Here is a 15,699-nt window from a genome sequence, read left to right as displayed (position 1 = left end):
CCCCAGATGGACACATGCCTTCACTCAAGGCATGAGGACAACCAACATTCTTGATGCAGAACTGGAAGGAATGAATAGCAGCATCTAACTGTTTTACAACATGGCCTCAGCTTCTGTGTCCCCCACCAACTTATGTCAATACAGCCTGTTATTTTCAGGTGAACGTCTGTAGCCACTTGACACCCCCTTCCCTAGAAAATACAAAGCCCCCCGCATTCAGCCCTAAGCCCCTATTTTAAAGTAGAAAGTTAAACAGTATCCTCCTAGATAAAACGATGACAAGTTTCACTTGAGACACATGCTGGTGCCAATGCATTAAATGGCTTCAGGACTTTTTAGATAGTCACTTTACAGTAGTGTTTTGCCCCTCTTCCTGAGCCCATGGATCCAGGGTGCTGCAATTACATTAAAGGTAAAGGACCCCTGACAGTTAAGTCCAGTCGCAAACGACTCTGGGGTTGTGGCGCTTATCTCGCTTTACTGGCAGAGGGAGCCAACATTTGTCTGCAGACAGTTTTTCTGGGTCATGTGGCCAGCATGACTAAGCTGCTTCTGACGAAACCAGAGCAGCGAACAGAAATGCCGTTTACCTTCCCGCCAGAGCAGTACCTATTTATCTACTTGCACACTTGCACTGTGTGCTTTCGAACTGCTAGGTTGGCAGGAGCTGGGACGGAACAACGGGAGCTTACCCCATCGCAGGGATTCGAACCACCGACCTTCTGATCGGCAAGCCCTAGGCTCAGTGGTTTAGACCACAGCACCACCTGCGTCCCACCTACATTACTCTGTGCCAAAATGGCTTCATCACTAGAGCTGGCTGATTTAATCCTGCATCACCAATGGAGCCTCTGAGCCATGTACCACAAATGCAACTAAATCTAGTACAACACCTTAAGCTGATCTAATGTAGCTCATCTGTGCTTCTCTGATGTACAGAAACTATCTACGTCAAAGGAAAATCAGAAAGGAGGAACTAAAATAAAGATAGCAACATGTTATGGCAGTTGTAGTTTTTGCACTGCCAGATTGCAGTAAGGCTATTCTTTCTGAGGCTCATCCCAGAAATGCAGAAATTTTAAAGTCCAGTCTTAATTGCAATGCTTTGCTTTTAAGTAATTTTCACCTGCATAAATAACCATATAATGAACCCGAAACCTGTAGTAAGGTTGCTAGGTATCAGCTTGTTTATTGGCTGTAAGTAAAGCCTTAATTAAGCCATCAGCATGTTTACATGACACTTTCCTGGGATAGTGCAGCACTTGGCTCTTCCCTACCATAAAACTCTCCTTTGGAAAGGTGGTGTTGGCAACAGTTAAGTGTCAGCGGTGTTTGTGGCCGCCTTATGTTAGGGAGCGTCTGTTCAGACACTTTCACAACCATAGAAAATCAGCTAGGGAATGTTTCAGTTCTCTTTACTCACTAAAAAAAGGCATGGTGGCACCAAGCTTGCAGAAAACTCATGCCACAGGACTACTTCCCTGTTCTGCTGCTTGGCACTCAGCTTTCTGAATGGCAAGGTTAGCTAGCATTCTGAAGAAGTGTGCATGCACACGAAAGCTCATACCAAGAACTAACTTAGTTGGTCTTTAAGGTGCTACTGGAAGGAATTTTTTTATTTTGACTATGGCAGACCAACATGGCTACCTATCTGTAACTAGCATTCCAGAGAAATGGAAAACCACCACTGAACAGCCTCTTCCTTCTAAGTCACATTCATGAGCCAATACCACAGGCATCTATTCAAGCCTTGTCCACTGGACTTATTACAACTGGCCAGAGACAAGGCTGAGAGGTTGGCTGTTGTCTTCGCCACCACCAGCCTGAGCATTATCCCATGGTAGTGTGGATAGGCTATGGCAAGCAAAAGCAGCAAGCAGGCTGGATTTTTTTAAAAAAAAAATGGAAGCAAATTGATTTCTTTTTAAATATAATTTTAAATATGAGCTGCAGAACTAGGTTTGTAATAAATACAGTGGTACCTCGGGTTAAGTACTTGATTTGTTCCGGAGGTCCGTTCTTAACCTGAAGCACCACTTTAGCTAGTGGGGCCTCCCGCTGCTGCCGTGCCACCAGAGCACGATTTCTGTTCTCATCCTGAAGCAAAGTTCTTAACCTTAGGTACTATTTCTGGGTTAACAGAGTCTGTAACCTGAAGCGTATGTAACCTGAAGTGTATGTAACCCGAGGTACCACTCTATTAGTAAAAGCATGTTAGCCCCATAGCTAAATCTCTCAAAACCTAGTCAAATCTCTACTGGATACATTTGCAATGCTATATGTAAAACAACCAATTTGATGGTTGTCTTGTTGTTTAGTTGTGTCCAACTCTTCGTGACCCCATGGACCAGAGCATGCCAGGCACTCCTGTCTTCCACCGTCTCCCACAGTTTGGTCAAACTCATGCTGGTAGCTTCAAGAACACTGTCCAACCATCTCATCCTCTGTCATCCCCTTCTTGTGCCCTCCATCTTTCCCAACATCAGGGTCTTTTCAAAGGAGTCTTCTCTTATCATGAGGTGACCAAAGTATTGGAGCCTCAGCTTCAGGATCTGTTCTTCCAGTGAGCACTCCAGGCTGATTTCCTTAAGAATGGATAGGTTTGATCATCTTGCAGTCCATGGGACTCTCAAGAGTCTCCCTCCAACACCATAATTCAAAAGCATCAATTCTTCGGCGATCAGCCTTCTTTATGGTCCAGCTCTCACTTCCATACATCACTGCTGGGATGGGAAAACCATAGCTTTAACTATACGGACTTTTGTTGGCAAGGTGATGTCTCTGCTTTTTAAGATGCTGTCTAGGTTTGTCATTGCTTTCCTCCCAAGAAGCAGGCGTATTTTAATTTTGTAACTGCTGTCACCGTCTGCAGTGATCATCTGCCTCCATTTCTTCCCCTTCTATTTGCCAGGAGGTGATGGGACAAATGGCCATGATCTTAGGTTTTTTTCTGTTGAGCTTCAGACCATATTTTGCGCTCTTCTCTTTCACCCTCATTAACAGGTTCTTTAACTCCTCCTCACTTTCTGCCATCAAGGTTGTATCATCTGCATATCTGAGGTTGTTGATATTTCTTCCGGCAATCTTAATTTCTTAATTTCTCAGGAGACAGATGAGGTGATCAAGCACTCCCATTTCTTTAAGAACTTGCCATAGTTTGCTGTGGTCAACACAGTCAAAGGCTTTTGCATAGTCAATGAGGCAGAAGCAGATGTTTTTCTGGAACTCTCTAGCTTTCTCCATAATCCAGCACATGTTTGCAATTTGGTCTCTGGTTCCTCTTCCCCTTCGAAATCCAGCTTGCACTTCCAGGAGTTCTTGGTCCACATACTGCTTAAGCCTGCCTTGTAAAATTTTAAGTATAACCTTGCTAGCGTGTGAAATGAGTGCAATATTGTGGTAGTTGGAGCATTCTTTGGGATTGGGATGTAGACTGATCTTCTCCAATCTTCTGGCCGCTGCTGAGTTTTCCAAACTTGCTGGCATATTGAGTGTAGCACCTTAACAGCATCATCTTTTAAAATTTTAAATAGTTCAGCTGGAATATCATCACTTCCACTGGCCTTGTTATTAGCAGTGCTTTCTAAGGTCCATTTGACTTCACTCTCCAGGATGGCTGGCTCAAGGTCAGCAACCACACTACCTGCAGTGTACGAGACATACATATCTTTCTGGAAAAATTCCTCTGAGTATTCTTGCCACCTCTTCTTGATGTCTAATCTTTTCTTGATGGTAATCTTCTTGATGGTAATCTTTGTACGAAATGTTCCTTTCATATCTCCAATTTCCTTGAACAAATCTCTGGTTTTTCCCATTCTATTGTTTTCCTCTATTTCTTAGGAATCTACAATTTATTATTGGGATTCAGGTGGTAGCTTTGGCAGAAGTCTGAACCCACTGGATGATTTCAAATTTTATCCAAGTGTCATCTAACCACCACCTTTGTTCACTTCTCAAATTGTGAATATTGTGACCACCTAATCACTAGGAACACTTCCCATCTCACTGGACAAGCTTGCTTCTGGACATTAAATTAGAACAAGTAGTTGAAGTACCATATGGTTGGTGGGTAAATAAGTTATCTGTAATTGAGCATCAATAGAAGTGAAATGACATGAAGATCTTTACTGGTGCAATGAAGCAATCCCCCTACCAACAACAGGTGTATTTTTGCACACATACTGCTTGAAAAAAATGCAGGTTTCCAGTTACATAAGCAATACATCGTGCATCTTTCAAAATAGTAATATTGTTTTAATTTTTTAACAAATTTTGGCAAGGATCCAGGGGGCTACTTTAGGCACTTACATATGTTTGATAATACCCCCCCCCTTTGAACAGAATACTCTCTTTCCATTATCAAACTAACTTTTCAAACCTCTGTTTTACAAGCAGTTGGTACTGGAGATTGCTGCTTGGGAAATAAATCCCTTAAAAGTGATAGCTATTTGCATCCTGGTATGCAAATAAACATTTAAACAGGTAGCATTAACCCTCAATACAAGATGTTGGGGGGACACAACAGGGGAGTGTTGGTTCTGTGATCTGCTTATTTCCCAGAGGTATTTGATTAGCTACTGTCAGAGATGCTGGGCTACACAGACCCCTGATTTGATCTAGCAAGGCTCATTTGACAGGAATAAAAAAAATACTGAAACCATTCTTACCAGTGTCATCAAGCAATCAGTGTGCATTCTTTTAATTTGAAGCTGTAAGCTTGCTTTAAGTTTATCTACCCTATGATAATGAGCTACAGCAACAGCTTGTTGGATTAGAATGACTCTCTTGCATTCATTGCTATGTAAGCATTTGACATATTTGATTTTGTCTGATTTGATTAATTATATTTCTATGCCACTTTTCATTCAAATGAATCCCATGGCGACTTACAAATAACATGATAAAGCACAACAAAACATCAGAAATACAACATAAATCATGTGGAATAATTAACAAATCATCAGTGAAACGACTACAATCTATAAGTTATCAAAGCAACAAGAAGAGATTGTCACAATTAAAGCAAAGGTCCTATTCTATGATTAACAAATCAATACAGCATTTATAATCTATATAACAATATTAACATCAACAAATAGCAGCCAAAAAATAAACTAAGCACTGCAAGGTTCACATACACACTCCCCACACCCCATGACTCAAACTTTCACTCTATTCTGCTCATTAAAATATGTATACATATAATGCCCATGGCAGCAACTCCTTTCTGAAGGTTCCTTGGGCTGGAGGTGTAGCAGCACAGGTGAAACCAACCACCCCAATGGCAAAAAGTTCCCCTTTCTCCTCCCTCTGGATACAGCTCTTATTAAGACTCTTAGGGCTGGAGGGTAGGGCAAAGTAGGTGGAAAAAACCATTACCTGCTGGCCAACACAGTCTCTCTCCCCTCACTACTGACATAGTTAGGATCATACTATTACAATCACATTAGGCTACAAACAACATCAGGTTCAGAAGATATTTAAAACACCCTATGGTGCATGTTGTTCAAAAGTTCTGCTATGGTCCTCCCTACTTCTGTTGTATGGTGGATGAAGCAAGTCAGCCTTGTTGTTTCATCTGAACACAAGCTTGTGGTTTCCCCCCTCAATTGCCCCCAAGCCATCATTTATTGTGTTGTTAACTGGGCTACAGTGTCCCAATCAAAAGTACAGAAAGGCTGCCCACAGCATGCACCAAATTAGCCATTACTCTAATAAATCCAGATTCTGCCGCTCATAGTAGCAATGGAAGCAGTGTTTGAGGTGCTCGCAAATGGAGATATGCACCTGGTGCCCTGCTCATTTTGAACCCTGAATGGAAGTACTTAATCCTCCATACATCCAGGTAAATGTCAGCCAAGAGTTTTGCAAAAATATTTGACTAGTCTTATGGACCTGTTACCATCTTCTAAATCTATACTTGCTGAACAGGTGTGCTGGAGAAGCTAGGAGTCTTGATTAATAGCTCTATGGACCCAGGTTTATTGGTTTTTGATGGTTAGAAGGCGACACCATACAGACTGTTTAGCAGGCAAATACATAGTAACACAGATATGTTGTGAACGGAGGCTGCAGGTCACACTAGGTTATAACTTGCTTGGATTAGGGATTCTTATTCAAGGTATTCTGCTAAAGTCTATGTGCCTTAACAGTGCTGTATTAAAAACACTATGAATGGAATAGGGTTTATGTTCACAAAAAAGCATTTCCCCTTTCCCCCTTTGCCTTTATATCACCCCAAGACTCTGCTCCCAGGGAATGGTTTGAAATTTTTTTTGGGGGGTGGGGTGGGGTGGCGCATTTAGGTTGGCAAAAATTGCTCCATCCCTCAAACAGAGGAGCCATTTAGGATCCAAGTTAACTTGTTCAGGAAAGGAACCTTGAAAAGGGTGGCTAAGGCCAAGCAACTTCCACTTTTCTGATATCGGAGAATCCTGTTGGAAGATGCACTGCTATAAAAATTGGCTGTAGAAATTTTATTACTAAGCACACAAATGACGATAGTCACAAGAGAAGTGCAACTGGCAGAATTTAGCTAGGCACAGTAACAGCTGAACAACTCTGTCCTAAATAACTCTTTGCTTATCTGAAACTGAAGAAAAAATTGTGCAAGTAGACACAGTGAATCTTACACAGGTTGTAGAATCCACCTTTTCCTGTCAGAGGCTTGCATTTTAATTATACAGTGCATACCATGACCATGAGAATAGTTTTGAATGCTTGCCCAGTCTTTGCTGCACGGAGTTGCTAAAGCTTTGTTGATGAAGTATGTGAAGTTGTGGTTTTATAATGGAGGGTTCCAAACAACTGCTTAATTTAGTTATTCTAGTAGCCACTGCTCTGATAATATATTTAATGGCGCATGGTGTAAAGCCATGCACAGCTTTCATGCAGGAATATTGATTTTGGTGGAATATTGAATGAATGCCGGGAAGTTTGTGATCTATAGAAGGATTAAAGAATTAAGACACAGCCTTGTTAGTTTAGTCACACAACCAGCTGCTACTTTCAGAACCTGTAACTTGCTTGAGAAGGAAGACACTTTAGTTAAGTGTTTTCAGTGGCAGTCTCAAGTCAGAGGTTCTGAAAGTAGCAACTGCTTTTGTGACGTAATTCTTTAAAAGTCAAAGTCCCACTGCAACAGAATCTTCATTTTAATCAAGAATTATTAGCATAATCTAGAAAGTGCTGACAAGATAAAGGCAAATGATCTAGTCACTTCATTCTCCTTGATTTGACAGTAAGCCAGCCTTTGGTCAAGAGTCCATATGACAACAGATTTAGGAGATAGTCTTCTTCATGTTCAAGCAGAGCATATCCTTGCCACAATAGTTAGGAGGACTACACTAATACAAATCTGAATGAGGGAAAACCTTCTTGCATCAAGAGTTAACAGGGAGGTCAGATAGGTACCTTAGATTGAAAAACTGTCAGAAATCTTGCAGAGCTCTAAGATGAGGAACTGGACAGAAATGGCTTTAACTGGGACGTATGGACAAGCCATGTGAAAACATTTAAGTGGCCTGCTCAGGTCTAAGGAACTTGGTAACATACAAATTGGTTACATACAAATACAAGTCTTCCTTAATTTTTACTGGAGTACATCATCCAGTTACATTTTATTAGTTCAGCCCTAGTACAGGTTTCTAATTTAGAAGCCAAGCCTATTGCTATTTGGAAATGGATTTACATTATAGCAGTTTTCTAGCAAACCTAATATTTTTTTCATTGCTGTAGTCTAGTTAGAAAAAAAAGCTTGTAATTACAGGAAGAAACCCTGCTTTCTAGCATGACTTCTACATGCTGGGAGAAATCCATCAAGGTAGCAAATGAAGACATAGCAACACAAAAAGCATGTAGGCATATCATACACTTCATAACATATATACTCATCCATCAACTTAAAAGCTTCTGTTGTGGGTTTTGCAGCTGGCATTTCCTAGCATTACAAAGTTGAAGTTTTATTTGCCTGCTATGTACACTTAATTGCTGTTGGAAAAACCTGAGCAGGATTTTGTAGCATAAAGATGTACTAACATAGCAGTCAACCTCCTTCCCCCTCCCACTTGCCCCACCATAGTCAACTGCTATTCTACCTATAGGACTGAGAACCTGTTTCTAGAGACTTGACTTAGTAAGATGTGTTCTCATGGCCACAAATTTACTTACTTACAGATTTAAGGTAATTTTATCTTAATTCTGCCAGAATGTGGAGTACTAGCACATCATGACTTGTGCCCCACCCAACATGTAAAGAACTCTGCAACTTCCTCTTGCCATTTGAAGGAGTGCAGGATCAACTCTCCGGGGAGATCCTGAACTTTGTGAGGCATAAAGAGGTCACGCTAGAGCTCTGTGAACCAAGGAGGTAAATCCTCAGGACAGGGGGATCTGGCTGCGTTCAGGGTGACTCTCCTGTGTGTGTGCCAAACCCAGCGGGGTTTGGTAAGGAGGCAGGATTGAAGACGCGAATGCTAGGATCCATTCTAGACCCGCAAAGCGATACCACAAGCTCCAAAGGAGAAGTAGTAAAGTATTCCGAGACATACAGTTTAATTCCTGCCTTTGACTTCTCAGTGGTTTCTTACAGCAACTTGCCATTCACAAACATTCAAAGAATGAGTTTGCCCCTCCTTGGGCTCTTCCTGTTTTCTCTCCCTGCTTCCAACCCCCAGTTGGGTGTTAAACAGTTCATTTCTTGCACAAATTGTGAGCAACAGTAAGCCAAGAGATCCCATTTTTGCTAGGCAAGTTTGGAGATCACTAACAGACAGAGAGGAGAAGAAAGGAAGCCTCCAATTAGCAGCTTAAAGTAGAGTGAATGATGGACCCATGCCTGAAAGAGCATATGGTGTTCTTTTTGGAGAGTGGGGGAGAGGGCTTCAAGCATGGGCAGTGCTTTAAAGCTAGAAGCTGAAATATCACAGGTACTTAACTGGCTGGCTTTCTGGGGTTGCAGATCATCTGTCAACAATACATCTCTAGCTTCTCTTAACACTCACTTCAAGTGGTGGTAACAGACAGTTCCTTGTCTGTGGATCAAGTTAGTATTGATGTTTGCAAAGTTTGGGAGAAGAATGCACTGAGTTTCAAAAAGATTATCCACCACCTTAACTCTGGCACAAAGATCCCCAATGGGAGGCAGGGAAGGCTATCACTTCCAAGCTTATCCAAGCTTGACATTTAATGTCAAGATCAGAAAAGCAAATGTGTTTTGGACTGGTTCGGCACACCTTACTTGGTATTCACACCAACAAACCCTCATTGATTTTTTAAAAAATCAAACCTTATGAGTAGGCCTCTTAGTTGCACGGAAGCCTAGGGAAAGCTAAGACCAGCATTCTGTAGGGCTTCCAGAGGCCAAAGTCAGACATCCATTCGCCTTCACACCTTCCACCCATTTTACAAGTTACAATCAGGATCTGCAATTATTCTAGTTTACAGTACTTAGAATTTTCGGGATCACAAGAACACCACCTCATCATCAGTAGGAACTAGCTATTATGCAACTATGTCAGCCAGGGCTGAAAACAAAGCTTTTACTCATTTCTGTGGAAAGGAGACTTGTAGACCAACATAATATTGGATGATGGTTTAATTGAAGAACCGCAGAACACTTGACAAAGTGACAGTCACATTAGGACAATGATCACAGCAATCCATGTTCATTTGTCTGTCTCAGCTTTGGAAAAAATGCAACTACATTTTACTGACATGCTCATCTACTGCAGAACTCTAGAAGTTTCTTAAAGTGCAGCTTGACATGGCCAGATTATAACATATGGTGTTAATGGTTGCTTATATGAAGTTCCTAGCGGATCCCTCCTATGTCATCTTCAACCAGGTCTTTGGCTGCTTAATATTCTACATGTTTTTTGGGTGTGTGTTATTTTGTTCATTTTAACTATTTGTGTTTTTACCTTGTATGTTTACTCTGTGAACCGCCCTGAGATGCTGTGATGAAGGGCAGTATATAAATCTAATAAGTAATAATAAAATAATTTAGATGTGGCGTGCAAACTCATGTGTTTGTTTCTGGTGTACTAGAATACTGTATGAGATGTTAACAGTCTATGGCCAATCCGAACATCTGGCAATACCCAACTTTAGTAAGCTAGTCCATGCTAACTGTAATGCTATTTTTAAGCTTTGTAACAATCGGCTTTTGGTAACAGCACTCTGTGAAGTTTAGTCAAACAATCTTGTTGGTCAGGAAATTACAAGAGAAGAAGCCATTTTAACAGCTTCTGCCTCCTTAAAGCAGTCCAGAAAGCTCTTGTAATACATTAAGTTTTGCTTTCATTATCCTTCTCCATGATCCACCCAGCTAAAGAGCAATTTAGAGATTATTTTTTTTAAAAAAAGCTGTGCAGCTAGCCATATTGGGAGCAGAAATGTGCTCCCCAGCCAGGCAATTCCAGGTTTCACCTTTCTAAAGATAGATGCACATTACAAGGAAGATTATATCAAGTAGGAAGTTAACATGGATCAGTATATCTTCTTCTCTTCTTCTATATAGTACTTGTAACCACTGGAAATTATTGTCACTCATTTCCTTCTGCCATAAAGTCTAACTATGTTACATGGAAATATTAGATAATCACATCACTCAGAAGCATCTGATAATCCAATGAAGCAGGGAAAACCCACAAGCCTTGTGATTAGAGATTGGTCACCAAATAAGTATCACAAAATATGGTGGTATGCTTGAAGGTCATGATGGCACTTGCAGCAGAAAGGTAGCACCATCACAAGGTTAGCCAACAATGACCAGAATGAGTTTTATAAGCTGTTTACTATCATCAGAAATTAGTGTGTACAGGACCAAGATACGGGTGTTTATACAACATGGTTTCTGTCTCAAGCTGGCTAGCACAAAACAAGGCCTGAACTTAGTAGTACTAGACTGGTCTTGCACAGCTCATGAGGAACTAAGACATAGTGTCTTATTTAAGGTGTGCCAGGGCAGTGTTCAATGACAAACCAACAGGTACTAAGTCATTGATCTTAAGACACTGCATATCTAAGTCTCTGGAATGGAAGCCTTTGACATGTTAGCTTCTTGCTTCTCTGAAGATTAGCATTCAGTGCCATTTGCAGTTCACTAATAGACTGCTAGTTAAGGTGTCTGGGTATTTAACAGAACATCCACCAAGAACTATGTATGGTTGTCCAACAGTTTTAATCATGAATACCTTTCCACAAATTGATTCAATCTGCAAGTTCTATCAAACCACTTTTCAACATATGAACACACCCATCTATCTGGCAGAGGCTTTCTCAACAATGCTTTTCACAGCAGGATAAAAACGTCCAGGTGTTTAGCCAATGACCAGATCTGATCTAGAACAAGTCTCTCAAAGCAACTGTTCACACCTTATTGTTACTTTGTTGAGAGGTCTAGTCCAATGTAGGGAACAATACTCAATAGCCAACTCAACTTGGGGTGCTACTGACAATATGAGCTTGCAATGCAAGTTTTCCATTTGCTGCTTTAAGAGACTATAGTTGGGACACTATTTTGAAATATCACGCCTTCAGACTACTAGACTAGCCATCTGTGAACCCCTTTCCCTATATAAATGCTTCTTACATTTAGTTATCACTAGGAACATCTGCATGTCAGATGAGGAATCTACCTCAAAGGATTCTGGGGCAGCTTGGTCTGTTGGGCCCATTCCAAAGACAGCTTTATTCAGGAACAGTACACTGCTGAGAGGAAAACAGTATACAAGCCATCTTCCCAAGACCACTTCGGTTGTTACTGGCCTTCTCACGAGTCACTGATCCTGGCAACACAATTTGGAAACCCCACTACAACCAGTTTCCACTGGAACAGAACCCATCCAGTTCCCCACACTCTGCCAGAATAGATAAGAGACAGTTGTATGTAGCTATTCTGCAGGGAAATGTTGCTTGGCTAGAATGTGCCCTTGAACTGGATGTCTGGATAAATGACAGGGGGAAACAGAGGAGCCAATTCCTAGGGGCCAAGATCCCACACCATAAAATATTTGAGGAAGCCCCCCACCCCAGTTGATGGACACTGCCACTGTGATAGATTATGCGGGGCTGGGCTTACCTCCCCTCCCCAATATTTTATTCAAGTTCGCACCCTGGGGGGGGGGGAGTATGTAGAAATTAGCCTATTGCACAAAGTTGCTAAGGAAGCCATATTAAGTTCAGCAATCTTCTCCTGTACAGTGGGAATTTATTAACTGCTAAGTTTCCTTTTGCCCATATGCTAATTTCATTTCAGTAAAATAATTCCTGAAGACAAAATCAGTGGCTAAACTTGGTCAGAAAGTACTGGTGTGCTAGGTAAGAAACAGCAATTGTCTTAATGAGAGCCAGAATATTGTAGTGCTTAGAATGATTAACTAGTACTGGGGAGATTCTGATTCAAGTCTCTACTCAACCATAAAGCTTCAACCTTGGGCTAGTCACTATGTCAGTGTAACCTACCTCTCTGGGTTGCTAAAAGGGGAGAGAATAAAGAACAGCCTAGCGTGCCTTTGAGGAAGAGCTATGCACCTTTTTTTTAAAAAAAAATAATAGTAATAATGCAGTGGCTACTCTAGAACAGGCTTCCTCAACCTCGGCCCTTCGGATGTTTTTTGGCCTACAACTCCCATGATCCCTAGCTAGCAGGACCAGTGGTCAGGGATGATGGGAATTGTAGTCTCAAAACAGCTGGAGGGCCGAGTTTGAGGAAACCTGCTTTAGAACTATTCAGGTGTGCAATAGCTCAGTGGAGCTTTATATGGAAGGAGATTCTCCTGGAGGCTAACTTATATGGATGATTATTTTCAAGTTATGCTCAACTCTAATGGAACTTACTTCCAATTGCTACCTAAACAGCACAAGGAATTTTATAGTAGGCTAGTTAGAGCCATGCTGGTAGTTTGATGCAATTTGTACATGGGCGTCAAGACCCCCCTCATTAAGCTTAAAAGCAGCAGCAATAGTTTAGCGAGAAGCATATTTTACATGGCTACAGATAACAGCAGCAGTGCTTGCTAGATTATCCTTACACATTTAAGGAAAGCAGTAAAGTTTAGTGTGTCTGCATTTTTCAATTAGTAACAATACTTTGAAATTCCTCTTCCAAAAACATTTACATTGCATTTGTAGGTGCTTTATAAAGTGGAATTAAAGGCAATCTGACATAGCTCATTTTGTTTAGTGGTCAATCAGGCAATTAAAGACTTCTGTGGACTTCTGTACAAGTGCTATGGACAAGTTTTGAGAGAAAGAAGTGAAAGGGAAGGAGCTGCAACTGAGAGACTAGAACAGTTTTGTTGTCACAGCTGGCTAGCACTCTTATTCATCAAGAGCTATTTATTCAGGACTCTGATTATTTAACCACCACTTCCCATCCAATACAGAATCTTTCAGTATGACCATGCTCAAAATTTAGGTAGCCCTTGCAGAGTGTTATTTGCATTTCACAAGTCCTCTCCGCTTAAACAGAATGGTGTGTCAGTTTAATATGCTGGCATTCAGTTGATAAGCCAACATACAGATTCAAAAATGACACCTCCAGTAAAGTCTTGGGTAGAGATAGCTTCACTCGGGTCTTTTTCTAACACAACAATTCAGTTCCAGAGCAACCCCAATAGGACTTTGGAGGGCAAGCTGCATACTTGATCTCAGCAAGGATAAGCCAGATTTTGCAACCGGCAGACAGCAAGTTAATCCAAGCGCTGCACATCCATCTGACTGCCTTGTGGGAGTGCTTGCTTGGTACAAGATGGAAGATGTTCCAGCCTCACTGGCCTGGATGAACTGACCGCATGGAATCATGACTGCATGGAATCACCTAGGTTTAGGTTAATTTAGCACTCCGGATGGCATGTAGTGAAGAAGCAGAGGCTGCAACCCCCTCCCTCCCTGCAGTCACATGGCCAGCCAGGGGCTCCTCTAGCAGCTGACACTCTTCCCCTATGACGTCACCCTCATTGCCCCTTTGCATCTCTGCTTTCCGACACAGCAGTAGTCTCCTTTTTCTCTTTCTCTTTGCCTCTGCTCCCCCCTCCTGCCAATACCCCGGATGAGCCAGCTGGTAGGAGTAGGGCGACAGAAGGCAGAACTGAAAACCTTCAAAAAGGGAGAGAATTAAGAAAAAGGTAGACACTGAAGCAACGGAAGTGACAGGCAGAGCACGTCCAGCTGGGCTGGGATTTCGCCCCCGCATTGCCTTCTCTCCCCTATCACTTGGGCAGGGACATTCCTGCAGCCACAGAATGGCAAGACAAGGAGAAGCAGGCCGCTTAAGCCAAGCCCTGGAACTGGGGCAGGCTGGAGCAAGGAAGGACACCTGCCGTCTCTTGCATTGAAGACCAGGATACAATATAGAGCTGGCAGATTAAATATCTAAACTAAATACATGTTGCCCCTCCCAGGTTGTAAGCAAAGGGAACCCCAGTTAATTTTAAACGAAAGCTTTTTAAAAAAGAAAGAAAAATCCAATAATTAGCAGCATGCCTGCAGGCACTCTCCATACCCAAGCAGAGAAAGGAGTCAAGGAACCACATCCCTCATTGCCCCCTCCCAATAATTCCTTCCTTTCCCCAACCACCCCACAAGCTTTCTGCAGGGGGTGCCAACCTTGGAAAGCCGGGGGAGGGGAGACACTAGATCATTCCCCCTCCAAGTAGGGCAGGGAAGAGGGGAAACACCTTGGCAGAAAGAAAGAGGTAACGCCAGACTTGCCGCCTCCCCGTGCCCACGCCTTTCTTGCCTCTCCCAAGTCCAAAGGCAGGACAAGGAAGACGGTTTCGTGGAGAATTGCACAAGAGGAGCAGGAAGGTGCTAGGAGAAATGAGATGGAAGCCCCCATTCCCCCTAAGGCATAGGAGGGAGGTGGGGAAGAAATGAGACACACACACACATATATATAAAAAACAGGCAGCCAGGAGATGTCCTCATGGAGACACGAAAGAGCCTCAGGGTTTGGCCAAGGCAAAGCTACCCCCCCAATGCTGTATAACGATCCCACTTGTCCCCCTCCCCGCTTGCGGCAGGATCTCCTCCCAGGATGTGCAAAAGAGGCGAGTGGGTGGGTTAGAACCAAGTCACCCAACTGCTGCAGAGCCACCCTGGCTGAGCCGAGCGCCTTCCCCCCCGCCGCGATCAGGATGACACCCAGCCCAGTTACGCAAGGCCACACAACAGCAGCAGCAGCCTCCTCACATGACGTCCTTCCTCAACCAAACCCCCACCGCCAAGCCCCACCCGTGTGTCCTCGTCGGAAATACCCCACAGCCTCACCGCTGAAGATCATGGCAGCCGAGGCACCCATGACGGCGAAGAAGCAGGAATATTCGGGAGGAGCGGTGGTGGCTGCGGACGACATGGCTGCTGAGATGAACCGAGCCGGCGGGGGGAGGGAGTTTTAAAAAATAAGAATAAGCAGCGAAAGGGGGGTGGAGGAGGACGGCTACGTCGGCGCCAAGCTGAGCCGGGCGAAGGGCTGGCGGCTGTGAGCTGCAAGAGGTGGCGGCGGCGGGTGACGGGGCTCCTTAAGTCCTCTAGCGCCGCTGCTTAGTCCTCTACCGCCAAGCGGTATTCAAACGTCCTGACAGGCGGCGGAGGCTGCTGCAAAAACGGCGGGCCTCGTTGGTTCGCGTTGGCAGCGGCGCGCTCCGGCTCCGTCGCTCCTCCTCGTCCTGCAGCTGCTGCTCCGCCACTGCGCTC

General features: G+C 43.2%; 1 protein-coding gene and 1 long non-coding RNA gene across 2 annotated transcripts in view; one reads left to right on the top strand and one right to left on the bottom strand.

Annotated features, from left to right (window-relative positions):
- The window catches only part of ATP6V0C (ATPase H+ transporting V0 subunit c), a 20,895-nt gene extending 5,196 nt beyond the window's left edge, over positions 1–15,699 (bottom strand). The window contains exon 1 of the mRNA XM_081169940.1: positions 15,274–15,699. Within this exon, the coding sequence (XP_081026066.1) occupies positions 15,274–15,358 (85 nt within the window). The 5' untranslated portion in view covers positions 15,359–15,699. The remainder of the gene's footprint in view (positions 1–15,273) is intronic.
- LOC308573225 lies at positions 1,661–12,538 on the top strand. The gene is made up of 2 exons (XR_014001995.1): positions 1,661–3,037; positions 3,300–12,538. It is a non-coding gene; the product is annotated as an uncharacterized lncRNA (long non-coding RNA).

The sequence above is a fragment of the Podarcis bocagei genome, assembly GCF_964188305.1.
Source record: "Podarcis bocagei genome assembly, chromosome: 14".
NCBI lineage: Eukaryota > Metazoa > Chordata > Lepidosauria > Squamata > Lacertidae > Podarcis > Podarcis bocagei.
This window is presented reverse-complemented; position numbering and strand designations above follow the sequence as displayed.